Here is a 16,225-nt window from a genome sequence, read left to right on the forward strand (position 1 = left end):
ATGTTTCTATGTTTTCTCTGTAATGGATGTTTTCCTCTCACTTATAAGTACATACATCACAGAGTGTTTATGTTTTTAATTCATTTAACTGTCAAACTGGTTTCCACTCACTTTCAAATTCACTCACTGCAAACCCCACAAGCATATAAGGATGAATAAATGGCACTTACATATTTTATATAGGAAACAATATTTTATGATACAAGTTATACATTTAATGTTTCTATACTTGAAAAAATATATATAAAGAAACAAATGCATGAAAAAACTGAATGAAAACAGATGACCTAACAAGGAAAGAAATAAAACTTTAATTTAAATCAACATTTCTGAAAGATTACAAGTAAAAAAGGGAAAATCAAAATCTATCAAAAAGCAAAAATAAAACATTTACAAATACACTCCGATTATGTAGACTCCCAAATCATTGTTTCTGGATACATTCCTGACAAGACCATGGCTTCAACGCATTTTTAGATGAAGCTGTCAAAACTTTACCATGAGACAAGTAGTTTTTTTAACATTTTATGTTTTGTTGATGAGGGACCTTTAATAAGATTTACGTTAAAAGAATATGGTCAAATAACGATTGCATATCTGCTTTTTAAACCACGCACCAATTTCTGGCTAGACAGGGACTGATGAATATGGGAGGTATGTGTGTTTGGGGGGAGGGTGTATATATGTGTGTGTGTGTGTGGTGGGGTAGCTAGTGGCACAGGTCCTGTGACATAACGCTCATTGATCCCACGTTACTCTTCTGATAGGCGAGGGTGAGAGTGTGCAATTGTCAGCCCCTAAACTGAGACTGCTGGGCTCAACCAATGGTGACGCCAAATCCACACTGGAACTTGTTTTTGCGATGGTTGAGGAAGGAGCACAGTGCGAGAGACAGAGGCAGAGGGAGCAGCTTTTTCTCCAGAGAGGCTCCCACTACCCAGTTACTGTCTATAGAACCTGCAGAGAAAGAAAAAATGAACAGTGAATGCCATGAAAACATACAGAACACCACAGATCTCTTTTGTTTACTGCGCTTGTCTGCAAGTATGTTTCTCCAACCTTTGAAGAGTAAATTGGCTTTGGGGAAGTCCAGCTGGTAACCAAATGTTACACTGGTGTCCTGCATGCGGGCGCTGCCCTCAAACTCTACACCAACCTGCAACTATAGCACAGCAGAGCAACTTATAGTGAATGAAAGCTGAAAACACACTACAGCAATTGATAAAACTCAGATAAAACCACCACAGAAGGTTCTTTACCTGGTCATTGGCTTTGTGATAATATGAAGCGTGCACACCAGCACCACCAAGCGTCACTGTGGCAATAAAGTTGGAGCCTGAATGAAAGGGGAAAAAATAATTTATTTTCTGCAGTGATTAAACTGTATGTGACCCCAAGTTACAGTAAATAAACATACAGTGATACTCAGTCTGAGGTAGGCCTAGCAGAACTGAAGAATTAAGTATTTTAAGGTAATTACTTGTCTCGGTTTACCTGTGTATCTTCCTGCCAAAGACATAACTGTGCCCTCCTCTCCTGGCCTGCGATGGCACACCAGCTCACCTCCTAATGCCAAAGATGGAGTAATAGACTGGAGATAGTGGGCTACAACAATGCCTGTGGGGGAGAGGGAGAGAAAACAATCATATTCATCTTTTACTGACATGGATGTTACATTTTTCCGTTCTATATATTCTGATCATTTAGGTAGGTAAAAGGTAAACTACACATGGAAGATTCCACAGACAGGAAGCCCAATCATCCGTGCAGAGTCAAAGCCTCTCACTCACACCCTCACTTTCCTACATGCACACACAACCACACTAAAAACAAACACAGCACAAGTTTACCAGATCCCATTATGATGTCTGGGTTGCCAACAGTTACGGTGGCTGTAAAATCCTCCCCCCTAAACTCAGCATCTCCTTGCCAGTTCACAAACTTCTGTTGCTGTGTCTAATTGGGGGGGGGGTTAAAATTTCACATTCATCAAGAGCCAAAATGATTGATCTACAAGTCAAAAGTGAATAAAAGATGACTGTTTATGTTGTGTTTATGTTGTCACACACTTACTTGGAAGGCCAGTTTTGAGCGCACTCGCTCAGTTATTTGATGAATGATCTGTGCGTTGAGGCTCCCAGTATTGTCCATATCACCAACCATGACTGGAAAGGACTAATAAAGAAAGACTTATTTACAAACTCAAAATTGCTACATATTCCCTGTAAATCTATGATTTCTCCTTGATAATATTCTTGGGCCTTTCTAGCCCTACCCGTTTTGGACTCTAGTTGACGCAGAAGGGTGCAGGCAAATGTTAGGGTGCAGGTAAGTGTTAGGGTGTTAGGGTACAGGTAAGTGTTAGGGTGTTAGGGTACAGGTAAGTGTTAGGGTGTTAGGGTACAGGTAAGTGTTAGGGTACAGGTAAGTGTTAGGGTGTTAGGGTACAGGTAAGTGTTAGGGTGTTAGGGTACAGGTAAGTGTTAGGGTACAGGTAAGTGTTAGGGTGTTAGGGTGCAGGTAAGTGTTAGGGTACAGGTAAGTCTTAGGGTACAGGTAAGTCTTAGGGTGTTAGGGTGCAGGTAAGTGTTAGGGTACCGGTAAGTCTTAGGGTACAGGTAAGTCTTAGGGTGTTAGGGTGCAGGTAAGTGTTAGGGTGTTAGGGTGCAGGTAAGTGTTAGGGTGTTAGGGTGCAGGTAAGTGTTAGGGTACAGGTAAGTGTTAGGGTACAGGTAAGTGTTAGGGTGTTAGGGTGCAGGTAAGTGTTAGGGTGCAGGTAAGTGTTAGGGCATGGCCCTCCAAAACAGAGGCACACCTCCAAATGGAGTTTCATGTAAAAGTTTCCAGAATGCCTTGTGAATAACTGGCAAGATGGCTACACGAGCAACCAATGAAATCCACAAATGTAACATAAGCATCTTGATTAATCAAGATGTAAAACTTGTGTTACCTTAGTGTTATTTTAATGTAATTTCATTTCGTTTTGGTCCTTTTTCTTAATAACAAGCATATAAAATACAATTATGTCAATGTCTCAGTAGTTAGCTACCCAACATTACATGAATATTGCTTTGGGCATGACATTCCTACATTTTAACACATTTTCATGTTGCATTCCTACATTTCTCCCTTTCAAGGCAATTGATGCCCAAAATGTAAGTGAGGTTACTGAACTTTTCTGCTCCTCTAATATCAATGCAGACTGGAAGGTTTGTCTACAGAGAACTGTAGCTTGGTAACCTGATAATGACACTGTTCTTTAATGACGCAAAGTTGACTAGATAACCTCAACCTCAGACGCCTATAACCTTTTCAAGAAGGCTCACCGCAGATGAGGGCAGCATATCAAACCATCACTGACCCATGACGATATATCAAGTTCACATTTTGTAGATTTCAACTACTACTACTTGCATTTCACTTCAAAGGGGCAAAGAAACAATCAAAAACAAGGGGAATAAAAATAAGAAACAGGATTGGACAGGTTTGCCAGTTCTAGTTCTGCACCCTTACATTGCACATTATGGTGTTTCCATGATTGAACTCTCCCATTTGAAGGTTGTGCGTCTTAGTAGGCACGTTGGTACCATATATAATGCCAGATTATAGAGTGCAGAAGAAGCTGACCAACCAACACCCTCCCCTCCATACATACACATACATACCTCTGCAGGTCCTGTCTGCTTGGTGCCTACATATGTGGCACCAAATCTGTAATTGGAATCTCCCAGAGTGCTAAGCATAATGGTATGATTGACCTGCAAATATTAGGTAAACAATTTTAGTTCTGCAAAAACTGAGGAGGCTTACTTCATAACTAAAAATGGCCAGAAATAAAGGGGAATCTTGGACCACAACATCATGTTTTTGCTAAAACATTATACCACATTGCTGTGCAGTAACTACAATCAGGGCCAGGACTCAGTGTTTTGAAATGTCCAAGGCTGCATTTTTCATACATACATATGTCCAAGGCTACATTTTAAAGTAAAAGACACATAGACCTACTGACAATTAGCAAAAATGCAATAGACAGACCTGAAAGTGGTTGCTGAGGCCCTTGTTGACTGTAATTCTAACTCCCTCCGTCTGCATGGGAAAAATCTCTGAGGGGCAAAAGATTCGTAAGATAAGATAAGATAATCCTGTATTAATCCCTCAGCAGGGAAATTTGCATTGTTACAGCAGCAGAGAATAGTGTCAGGAAATACACATATATAAGATACAGGTATACAAGAGAAATAAATAAAAAGTATAAATATATATGCAATGTATGTAGTTGTAAACAGTTATGGTTATTACACATGGTAGATTAAATATTGCACATGGTAGATTAAATATTGCACATGGTAGATTAAATATTGCACATGGTAGAACACTAGGAGCAGTAAAGTACAGTGAGCAGATTGTTGTACAGTACAGGTGAGCTATGTAAGACCATAAACCATAAGAACTACATAGCCCAGAATTTATGGAATAAAAACTGCACATGTGCATCCAACCGACTGACACACTGTGATTCACAGCCTTATACATTTGTTTATTTTAAGGAAACAAAAAGATACAGAATGGTACAGAGTATACATTTAATATGCATACATGAGATTGAAATTAATATAGCAGTACTGGTCCTCGTGTCATGACTAACAAAATGTCTGACCATATAATAACTATTTAATTAATAAATAACCCTTTATATTATCATTATATGCTATTTTTTACATTCAAATTAAACAGATTTTTACAAAAATTACAATTTTGTATGTTTGTATAAAACTAGAAAATTACCTTAAATATACAATAAAATTAATAGCAACAAGGACAGAAATAAATGCTGCTGTAAAACAAAAGCAAACTGCCCAATTAGTTTGAGTATTTCACTGAGCATATCTGATTGAGTGCACTAGCAGCCTGCCACACAGCATAAAAACTGAATATAAATGTTACAAAAACATATATGAATTCAATGGTCAGAATGTCATTGCAAATAAGTGCAAATAATTCTGAAATTCAGACAATTGATAATATTTTACATGTGCTAATAATAAATGTTTGTTTTGTGTCGGGATGAAAATAATACCAGACTTGAACACAAGCAAGCAGCTCTGTGAATGCTGTAAAACTGCACTGACTTCGTTGAAAAATACTTTAGAAATACCTTAAAAATACCTCAGCCCAGCACTGAGTACTTTTGAGTTTTCCTGTAGGTTCCTATAGTTCATATGTAGACTGATCTAACACCCTTTTCGATGTTTTAAATTATCTCATAATTCCACACAATGCAATCCAAGTGTCAAAGATTATTTTCCTAATTTGTATTTGTATGACAGCATATGACCTATAAAATCACATTAATGTCTGAGTAGAATTTGTTGGGAGACTGCTATACAGGGGTCATTTTCAATAGCCAATGGTTTTCGCTAGCTAGCACTGCTTTAAAAACATTTAATCAGAATGTGGGAAATGCTGGTGAAATAAATTAGTAAGTTACTTGACTTTAATAAACAGTATTAATTGGACACATTGTATGTGTACATGTGCACAAGAGTGTGTGTGCATATGCACAATAGTAATATTGATATTAATTAATAAATATAAACAAAAAACCAAAACAAACAAAATTCAGCTTTAAGTAGCTCTGTGGACCTTTTGAAATGGTGGCCTACAGGTTATTACTGTAGAGTGCAGAGCATCTGCTTACTGTCTGTATTATCAATGCTTGTATGTGCTAGTGGGGTTTTTTGCGTGCACACATACTGTTGTCCTGTTCGCGAGAATAATCTGTGGTCATATTTTTTGTCTCCTCCTGATGTTTATCTCTATGTTTCTCCCTAATCTGTAAATGGCGGCGCTCTCTTGATGTGTGGCCACTCTGGGACCTCTGTGCTTTACACCGGGGTCCTGGGAGAACTGAATGTCCCACTCGTGGGATCATTAAAGTTTATCATTATCTCAAAAGAAAACCAAAGGAATGAGATCAGTCCTGCTCACCTTTGCACTTGCGATGGCATTCCTCAAAGCTGCCTGGGTTGGGGAGCGCCAGCTCTGCCCCCTGTCGGCCAGAGGCAGCACTGCTCGGTGGTGATATAGGTGAGACGGCAGGCATGCTGAACCCAGGGGGCACAGACACTAGTCCCGACCCGCCCGGTATTGGTGTGGGCGGGTTCGGTGAACTGGCAGCCAGCACACTACCCATCCTGTGAGAGGATGGAGGAAGAGTTTAAAATGCGGAGCCTCCTTGAGATGAAAGACGCAAGAAAAGCTTGAATGACAGGATCGAATTAATAAGACAAATAAATAAAAAGGTGGAAGAAAAAGTAACAAAAAGCTGAAAACTATTCAGCTCATTGCACGACAATGATATTAGTAATGATATAGTCAGATTATTCGAGCAGCAGGTTCTTCACAGGACTGTATCCAGCTAACTGAAGACACGCGTGTGCCATTGAAATGACATGAGCCGTTTAGAGCAGCGCTCGTACTGCTTTGTGGCCAATGGCCATTAAAATGAGAGAATAACATTTAATAATTTGTCTTCGTGTGCTTCCTAAATAAGTTAATAAATAAGTTAATACATGCATATAGCTGATCCCATATAACATTAAATTGATAAATACTCACGTTGCTTCACACAGAGGACAACTCTTCACCCGGTAGTAAAAGGTACTTCGAAGCTCGTGGCCCACCCACTTCTGTAACACTGCTCTGTAATTGGACAGAACAACGTTTGTAAACTGTCAATCACCTTACATAGGAAAAAGCACAGCTTGTCCCCGGTTAGGATTCCATTTAGTCAGTCGACAACGTTATATTTTGCACACGGTTACAAAAGAATACGAGTACTTCAAATTCCTTTCATTTTTATTTAAATTAATTACTCGAGTTGTATGAATGCTAATACTGATCCTGGAAAAATAAACAAATAGCATTCATACAGGAAGTAATGAGTTATTAATACAAAAATGTGTGCGGTGAAGCATTCCTCTATTGGACCGAATTTATTGACAAGTAATCATATCTAAAAGGGACAGGTCCCCCCACCTGACAGGTCCCCATCACAGACAGATATCATGGCTAACTAGAAACTCTTATATTCACTATCTTACAAAATGATACACGAACTGCATCCTTCTATCTCAAAAAATAATCATTTAAATTACATGAAAACCAACACAATAATATAGGGTTGCATAAAATTAGATAACACTTAATGCAGGAAATATTTCATCCCAACAACTGTCGATGCATTTCATGATAGCCTAGATTGCTTTGATACAAGCCACAGGGCAATAACCAAAGGCTTTGTACTGTTCCGATATCAAATCATGGCAATCATAAATAAAAAGTCATTGCAATATTTTCTATTCTTTATTTTACCCACTCCCTCACCCTCCTTCACGAAATGAGAGAACTAAGAACTGCCTAAGGAAACAACTTTCAAAACTATCTTCTCTTTACATTAGTGTGCCATTGCAATTAATTTGAATGAACTGAAATACCTCCAATGATCACAAAATAAAAACCTACCATGCTGGTTCAGTACCATGTTGGCCAGCACCTTTGGCCCTCAATAAGGTTTCAGTAGTGTCCTGGGGCCTCATGTACGAACGGTGCGTACGCACAAAAACATTGCGTACGCTATGTTTCATGCAAACGGCCAGGGGCCTCATTTATAAAGCGTGCGTACGCACAAAAACGGGTCTGAAATGTGCGCACGCAACATCTTGCGCAAAAACTGTGATTTATAAAAAAGTACGTGGCGTAAAAACGTGCGTAGTTTTAAGCAAACTCTAGAGCTGCCGTAAACCTGTAAAACATTGCGGAGAGAGAGATAGAGAGTGGGGAAATAGTGACATCACCTGGTTAAATAGAGAATTGGAAGTAAATGCGCAAACCATCCTCACGCATCAGTTAATCCCGAATAGATCAAGATTAAGAACAGAAAGATTAACAAAGATTAACAAACACATATTAATTAATTATTGATTAATTTGCAGTCATTATTTTTTGTCTGTATGTTTAAGGTTTTAGTGCATGCTGTGTCTTATTCGACTTTATTTGTAGTACTATTTTATTCTAGCTGGTTTTATTTCACTCTGCATTTTAATTAAGGTTAATTTAATTCTACAGAGTGAACAGGCTGACATTAAAGTGCAATTCGCAGCAGTGGCCGGTTTCCCAAATGTAATCGGAGCAATTGACTGCACTCATGTTGCAGCTTCAGCCAGCAGCTTCATTCTGGCTTGGTGCCATAGCACCAAGCCAGAATGAAGCTGCTTTCATCAACAGAAAGCAAATTCATTCTATAAACGTAGAGGTCATATGCGATGCTACAATGACCTTAACCAACGTAGTTGCTCGATGGCCTGGTTCTACTCATGACTCATTTATTCTGAGGAACAGCAGTGTAGGAACCCGTCTTGAAAATGGAGCTGTACGGGATGGTTGGCTTCTTGGTAAGTTTAAAATGTATTATTTTAATTTAAGCAGTTGCCCTAGCAGTAAATGCAACATTATCTCTGATTAATTTCTTTAGGTGATAGTGGCTACCCGCTCAAGCAGGAGAGACGCTACAATGACGTGCACACTCTGTTGTAGAACGCACCATCGGGCTGCTAAAAGGCCGATGGCGCTGTTTAGATGCATCAGGTGGGAGACTGCTTTACAACCCAGAAAAGGTCTGCCGGATAGTGAGAGCATGTGCCGTGCTACACAACATGGCACAGCAGAATGGTCTCCCCCTGATAATGACCAACCAACAAGCAAATGACCCTGAACCAGACCCACATGTTTACCCACCTGACGCACGTAATATTCAAGCAGTCAGACTGCGCGAGGACGTGATGCGTCGATTATAAATAATTGGAGAGAAACGCAAAGGTATTTTTTAACAAGTTCTTTTAATGTACTTGACATTTCAGACAGTATCCCCTTAATCTCTTTAAGCTCATTTGTTAAATTGTCAATTGCTGTAATTGTGTTTATAAAACAGCCTCAGTCAGAACACGACCTCCGCTTAAAGCACGTGGTGCACCGCTGGAGGCACCGGAGACACGTTTGGGCCAGGTTGGCAGTCTTCAGCTGAATGACTGCTGTCCACTCCCACAGTCCTCTCTAAAAACAGTGATGGTTAAATAATTTAATGAACCATTCTAGGAAAAAAAATCTGATTATTGCGTCTTTATTAAAACTATGTACGATTATGGATAATTTGTTTTTACCTGGTTCACCAGTGATGGGTTCATCAGCCAAGTCTGTATCGCCCTCCTTTTCAGTCACCACGCCACTTAACAGGGGTTCCCCAATTAAACATGCCATCCTCTCATGAAAAGGAGACAGAGAAAGTGTGGCCTTTCCCCCACCAGTAGCACTTGCACTCTTCCTGTGCAAAGAAATCCGTTTCTTTGCATCTACTTTCTAGTCCGACCATTTCTTTTTTACTTCTGCAACAGTGCGGCTTGTAGAGCTTACATTGTGAACAGCTGCAGCTACATGTTGCCAACCAAACAACACATTTTTCCTTGCCTCGACCTCCGAAACAAGGACTTCCACTTCACATTCTCCAGATTTTCGTTTTTTCGTCTTTTTCTCATCCATTATTCCGCTTCAAAAAGAATGGGGCAAGCTGCCATTTAAATATTTATGAGTGATTTGCATTGACCATTTATGGGTAAAAGTGGGCGGGGCGGAGGCGGAACGTGCGGCTGATTCAGCTGCGCTCAGTTTGAAGATGGTTGTGATTTATAAAGAGGAAACAACGTGCAGGTGTGCGTACGCAGGGTTTTATAAATCAGATTTTTTTGTGCGCACGCAATTTCCTGGTTTTGAGCGCACGTACATTTTCACTCCAGATTCCACGCAAAGTTTTATAAATGAGGCCCCAGATGTACGAAATGTGATTTGAACGTGAGAAAGTGCGTACACCCACGACACTTTCACTTCAGGCGTACGCATGTAGTCATGATGATGACTGGCTTATAAACCGTTTCAGATTTCCAAGAACCGTCCTTTTGTGCTGAGTTGGGTCCACTTTTGGAGAGAGAAACGCGAGGAGTTGCATTGCCAGCGACAACGCTCGGCTTCCTGGCGACTGGCTCGTTTCAAAGAGAACTGGCAGCCCGGTCGGGGATATCCCAGTCATCTTTGAGCCGGGCCATGCCAGATGTTTTGGATGGGATCATCTGCATGTCAGCTAGTTATATAAAGTTCCCATATGAAGCGGTTGACCAGGCAAACCAGCGCAATTTGCAGCGATAGCCGATTTCCCTAACGTAATCGATCGACTGCACATTTCTATAAAGGCACCATCTGAGGAGGAATTTGCTTATGTGAATAGAAAGCACTTTAATTCCATAAACGTGCAAATAATATGTGATGCAAAAATGTGCCTTAGTGGCACGTTGGCCTGAATCAACCCAATTATTCGTACATCCTTAAAACTGCATGGTTGGGATAATATAGCAGAGTGCGTAACGGGTGGCTTCTTGGTAAGCAACAAATTTTAAGCATTTAAATAAAAGCATTTGACATTTCCATCTTAGAATAATTCATTTTAAACATGGGTAATTGTTAAATTACTTAGGAAACAGCAGCTACGTGCCCAAGACGTGGCTGATGACCCTTTGTAATCCACAGACTGACCGGGAGCGGAGATACAATTCTCTCCATTCTCGCACCCGGTCAGTCGTGGAGAGGGCGATTGGGCAGCTGAAAAGCCGGTGGCGCTGGCTGGACTGGACTGGGGGAAGCTCGTGTATCGGCCAGAGAAGGTGTGTCGTATTGTGAGGGCATGTGGAGTCCTCCTGCACAATGTTGTGCACAGGTATGCCGGCCCGTGGCATTGTTAGAGGTGGTGGAGCACCCAGCGAACCCAGAGCCAGATATAATGCGCAGCCTAACCCAGGTTCCATACAAGCAAGGCAACATATCATAGCTACAATATAAAAAGGTAAGAAACAGCATTCACATTATAACCAGTTCTTTTATTGAGTTGCTGATGCTAGTGAGTGCATCACTGATATTTTTTAGGTGCATTATATTATTCTGCCAGTGTGCATTTGTCACGTCCAGCCCCTCCCTCCTCCCTGGTCCCGCCCAGCCCCTCCCTCCTCCCTGGTCCCGCCTAGCTCCCCGCTCCCATTCGTTCCTCCCTCTGTCTGTCACGCCCTCGTCGTTAGTCCCTTACACCTGAATCTCGTTTCACCGTCTTGTGTTCTGTGTATGTATATAAACTCCCTAGTGTTTTACTTCCGTGTCATTCATTCCCTGTACGTGAGTCCTTCGTTGCTTCTCTGTCTTGCTTTAATATCTGTTCATGTCATTGCTCTCGTACTCGTTCCTGGTCTTCGTTTGTTTACTTTTCCCCATGTTCAGCGCTTGTGTTTTCTTTGTGTATGTCCCCATTCTTTAGTAGTCTTTTGCAGTTCTATATCTCTGTTTAATTATAGTTCATACGGTTGTTACCTCTTCCTAGTCTCCCCTGTATCATTGCTTCTCTTGTATTATCCCCGTATGCGTATCTGGCTTCTTGGTTTGTTATGGATTAATACGTTAACGTTTCCCTGTTATTTAGCTTACCCGTTTTGTTAGTATCCTCTCCCTTTTGGTTAGCATAACTCCCTCTGCCTTCTGTGTCGTGTCGTGTTTGTTACTCCCTTTCATTAAAATCTGCACTTGCGTCATGCCTGCCCGTCGAAAACGTAACAGCATTATTCTGACCCCACAACATTTAAAGCTTCACACACGCTGTCCCACTCAGACCTTTTGCGATTTGCCGTAATGCTACAACGTGCCAAACAAACATTTTTATTTCCACACCTCTACCTCATTCAGGAGCGTCTCTACTTTCACATTAAATGAAGTTCCTCTTCTTTCTCCGTTTAGACATGGTTTGTAATAGATCAGAGAGCAAACTTCTCCAGTTCTCCACTAAATGAATTTGCATATTTATAGGGGGTGTGTCCAGGGGCGGACTGGGGAGAAAAAGTGGCCCGGGAGTTCCTGACAGACTGGCCCACTATATAATATTATATATGTATATGTGTGTGTATACTGTATATGAATCTATACATGGCACGTAGTGTATATGACGGCGTTTATTGTCATATGGACAATATTAATTCCAGCAATAATATGATTACAAAGCCACATAGTGGCTTTTAAATAGTCCACCATAAGACCACCAAACAAGTTGTTAAATAGTCCACCATAAGACAACCAAACAAGTTGTTTTACGCAAAGTGCATCCTAAAGAACAACCTACAACTCTAACGTGGGTATTTCTTCCTCTTACCTATTTGTAGTGGTTAGTTTTAATCTAAGAATTTCAATAGCTTTAAAAAACAGTTCACAGTGCTCTGCCTTGAAAACCGCCACTTGCGTCCGTGTTAGTCTGACTGGAGCGGGGGAGGTATTAACACCGTTAAACAGCAGCGTGACTACGGGCCGGGGCCGCAGTGCGCGGCAGTGGCTCCTCCACGGGCTGAGTTAAACCACCGGCCCACTAACCCATCGGCCCACCGGGGAAATCCCCGGTAGCAATGTATGCCAGTCCGCCCCTGGGTGTGTCACCGTGTGCGCTCAATTCCACCTTGATTGGGATGTACAAAAGAAATGTGCGTGTTTTCCGGCGTACGCACGTTTTGATACATCTGTACATACCCCACACCTTCACAACTCACTCACCACTCTCCATATTTCTCACCATGAATGATTGGTCCATTGCCTCATGTTGCTTGCGCCACACCCTGTGCCTACCATAATGGTGGTGCAGTTGGAATTGGGACTCATTCGACCAGACTTCCAGTCATGAACAGTCCACTGCTGATGTGACCTAGCCCACTGTAAACGTTTTCTGCGACAGGAGAGGCACTTGACGTTGCTGTCTGCTGTTATATGTCACACATGAAATTGTTTGCTGAAGCCCACAATTGCATTCTGATAACTGTTCAACTGTGGGTCACTCAAGCTTTAACAATAAATACAAAAGTTTACTCCTTTCATCCACCAAGGACCGCCTCCCACACAGCATGCGTTTTGATGGTCTATTCTGTGTTCTAGACCATTCATTGTACACCCTTGAGATTGCTACCTTTGAAAAGCCCAACAACTTCAGTCTTGGCAACACTCAAGCCCTCTGGGCACCTCCGATCATACCTTTTACAAAGACTGTCAGATCACGCTTTAGGCCCATCCTCTATAGTACTTTACATTCAAAGCAAGGATGAAAAGAACTGCATGCATTTGTCTTTATTAATGTTCAACATCCATCCAAACACTCCAGGGAGTCAGACATCCATAACAAGCAGCTATACTTCTCCCTTACACCACCCAGATGTCCTAGTCCTAATCTTCCAGGACTAGGATTAAACACGAGTTTGTGTTAGTCCAGGCATGTGAAGCCTGGCATTTATCGTTGTGTCCATCTAGTCTTCAAAGTAGACTTGCCCTTATAGACTACCTAAGAAAGATTGAGACAGTCAGTATCGATCTGAAAAACGCTCTCAACAACAAAATTTATTTACGTGTAGATCAATTAATTGAACAATGAATAATGAACTCAGTGCCACTTAATCTGTTATTTGAAACTTGACACAAAAAGTAAGACAGTCAGCTGTCTAACATTTTCTCTCCGTTAGCCTACTAGTTTAAAACATTAGGCAAGTGGCCCGGTCTGTATTGTAGAATTCAGCATTCAGGACTGTATTCTGACACAATAGTTAGTTAGCTACTAAACATGTTAACGTTTTGACAACGTCTACAGACGTTCAACAGCTGTCACAGCAATGTTTGTTAAGCGAGTAAAATGAAAATGACTTCTAAGCCACCTACTGTATATGACCATAGTTAGTTTCGTGATTGACTTGTGAGGCACCTGAAGGGTTTATTAACCCCACACTGGATCATGCGCGAATATTCGGTCTAATACGTTAGCCTACATTAGATAGATATCTGACCAACCCTCATCAGCTCGCCTGTATCCAGTACTTTGTAACTCTGTAAAATTCTAGCTAGCTAGTTCCTAGATTTGGTTTGTAATTGTTGGATAACATTCAGCTAGAGGTTGTCAATTGAACCAGGCAGGTATATATCTAGCTAATAGTCATTTGCCAATTTGATTATTTTAACGCCAACTTAGGTAACAATGTCAACAACGTAACAGTTGCAAACTGAATAAAAACAGTTCAGGTTGCTAGTGGGCTAACTCTGAATATGGCAAGCTGATTTTATCGCAGTATATATTTGCTTTCTTGCTTCATATCTAACTAGCCAGTACATAATTAGCTAGATAGCGAACTAGATCATTTCGACAGTTGTTGCTTTGAAATCACCATTCACTCCTGCAGATGTTTTCATATTAGATCACTTTGCGAACATCACTTTTTTGTTTTCATAATAAATGTTAAGATTGTCTTTTTATTGCATGTTTCCAATATGGTCGAATTTTCTTAATCGTTCTTATTGCTGATTTTGTCAATGTGCAAGTACAACGCTGCCATGTGCGGAGCGGAAGAGACAGATACACATGGGGTTTTCTGTTACTTGGCAACTGCGTTTGTGTAGCCGGAATTGCACTTTTGCTTAAATGGAAAATGTATTAATTCCGTGTTCATTACAAGCCCGAAGCATTATAGCGACTGTTATGAATCTCAAGTTATAGTGATATAATGTGATATAATGTGATATAATGGAAACCCTGTTATGTCGATCAATATGTCTACATATAGGCTACTATTGAATTCGTGAGTCTGCAATGTAGGATGTATGTGCATGTATGATATGATAAGGAACATACACTCCAAAAACAGCTGATATGGTTTGTTAAATAATTCTGCAGATTCAAGAATTGCTCAGATATTGTTTTGCATTTGAGAATGGATTCTGCTTTATATGTGTACCAACAGTTCAAATGAACAAATTAAAAGAGAACTAATAGAGTGGTGTGATTTGTGCCGGGGGGGAAGCTGTGCCACCCCCTGTTTCTAGGGAATCAGAGAAGAAATTGGTTATGTGACCACACATTTTTGAAAAGTCATTCATTTTACTCATGCTGTAAAGAAGAGAGCCTCATTGCATGAGAGGAAAGCACATTTAAGTTCAAAAAACTGTTTTTTTGCCTTTCAAAGTAAAATTTCTATGATCAAGGATTTTTGATTGTTGTGTCTGAACAGTTATAGAGAAGTATGAAAACATTTTACACATGTTTTAGTGCTTTGGTAAGCTACACTATGAGTCTATGCAGCTAGCATGATTTTAGCCTAAAATTACTGGATGATGCATTTTTCCCCAAATGGTGGGGTTGGGGTAAGTTGTGCCAGTGACTCAACTCACCCCCACTTGTGAATATTTTAAATATATTCTTCTTTTTTTGTAATTGTACATTGTATTCTTATATTTAATCACTTAAACTATGTCACATTCTTAATTTTAGATGCAAAATAGAAATTCATGTCACAGAGTTATAAGAGGAAGACCTGCAGGGCCTCTACTCCTCTAGAGGACATGGACAGAGCAGTGAAAGAGGTGGAGAAGGGAAGTCTATTGGTCAGATGCTCATTATCAGTTATCACAATGCAGATAGTTCACAGAAACTAAATTGGGTACTTATTTAAAGTGTATAGCTTCAACTTATGCAAATGTAAATGTAAACTGCAATGGCTCAATAAGGGACAAATTAAGAGATATGCTAATTATGCTATAAACTTTTAATATTTTCTACTGTTTTTGTTTCATTTTGAACTGAACTTTGTTCTGAAGTGCTAGGCCTTGTTTAAGAAAATTGACCTTTGGTGTGCTTATGTGGCACAATAGGCTTGTAGAAAATTGGCCTTTGATGTTGTAAAGTAACTTTAAATAAACCTTAAATTAGTAATTTTGTATTGAATTTGTCTAGCTTTTATATAGCATTACAGTTCTTTAGATCAAAATATATTGTTTTACTTCAGTAATCATTGGCACAATTTACCCCAATGTATTCTCTCCAATGGCACAACTTACCCCGCACTGGGGGCAAGTTGTGCCACGAGACCACTTTTTTTCTAAAAGCTGTATTTCTTAAATACTATATTTCACATCCAAAGTGACTGATTCCAGGGATGCCCCACATCCTGAAATATATGTACATATTTTAGTTGGAAGCATTACTGTCATAGTCTCACTTTAAAGTCACTTTAAGTAAAAACTGGCACAACTCACCCCACTCTCCCCTATACACTGCTCAAAAAAA

The 16,225-nt window shown here is 40.2% G+C and overlaps 1 protein-coding gene across 1 annotated transcript; it reads right to left on the reverse strand.

Annotated features, from left to right (window-relative positions):
* Positions 1-97: 97 nt before the first annotated feature.
* Positions 98-6,699, reverse strand: tomm40l (translocase of outer mitochondrial membrane 40 homolog, like). Its single transcript, XM_077007991.1, has 10 exons — positions 6,622-6,699; positions 5,992-6,197; positions 4,039-4,106; positions 3,666-3,758; positions 2,074-2,175; positions 1,851-1,956; positions 1,495-1,617; positions 1,260-1,336; positions 1,060-1,162; positions 98-957 (listed from the first exon to the last, which is right to left on the reverse strand). The coding sequence occupies exons 2-10, from the start codon at positions 6,194-6,196 to the stop codon at positions 818-820; spliced, it is 1,017 nt and encodes a 338-aa protein (XP_076864106.1). The 5' UTR covers position 6,197; positions 6,622-6,699; the 3' UTR covers positions 98-817.
* Between the last annotated feature and the right edge of the window lie 9,526 nt (positions 6,700-16,225).

Source organism: Brachyhypopomus gauderio, chromosome 6 (assembly GCF_052324685.1).
Source record: "Brachyhypopomus gauderio isolate BG-103 chromosome 6, BGAUD_0.2, whole genome shotgun sequence".
Taxonomy (NCBI): Eukaryota; Metazoa; Chordata; class Actinopteri; order Gymnotiformes; family Hypopomidae; genus Brachyhypopomus; species Brachyhypopomus gauderio.

Excerpts from the sequence above, each read along its gene's own strand:
- tomm40l (XM_077007991.1), bottom strand. The coding sequence starts at position 6,196 with ATGGGTAGTGTGCTGGCTGCCAGTTCACCGAACCCGCCCACACCAATA. Across the intron at positions 4,107-5,991 it reads ATGCCATCGCAAGTGCAAAG|AGATTTTTCCCATGCAGACG; the intron begins GTGAGCAGGACT and ends TTTGCCCCTCAG. Across the intron at positions 1,618-1,850 it reads AGACATCATAATGGGATCTG|GCATTGTTGTAGCCCACTAT; the intron begins GTAAACTTGTGC and ends TCTCCCCCACAG.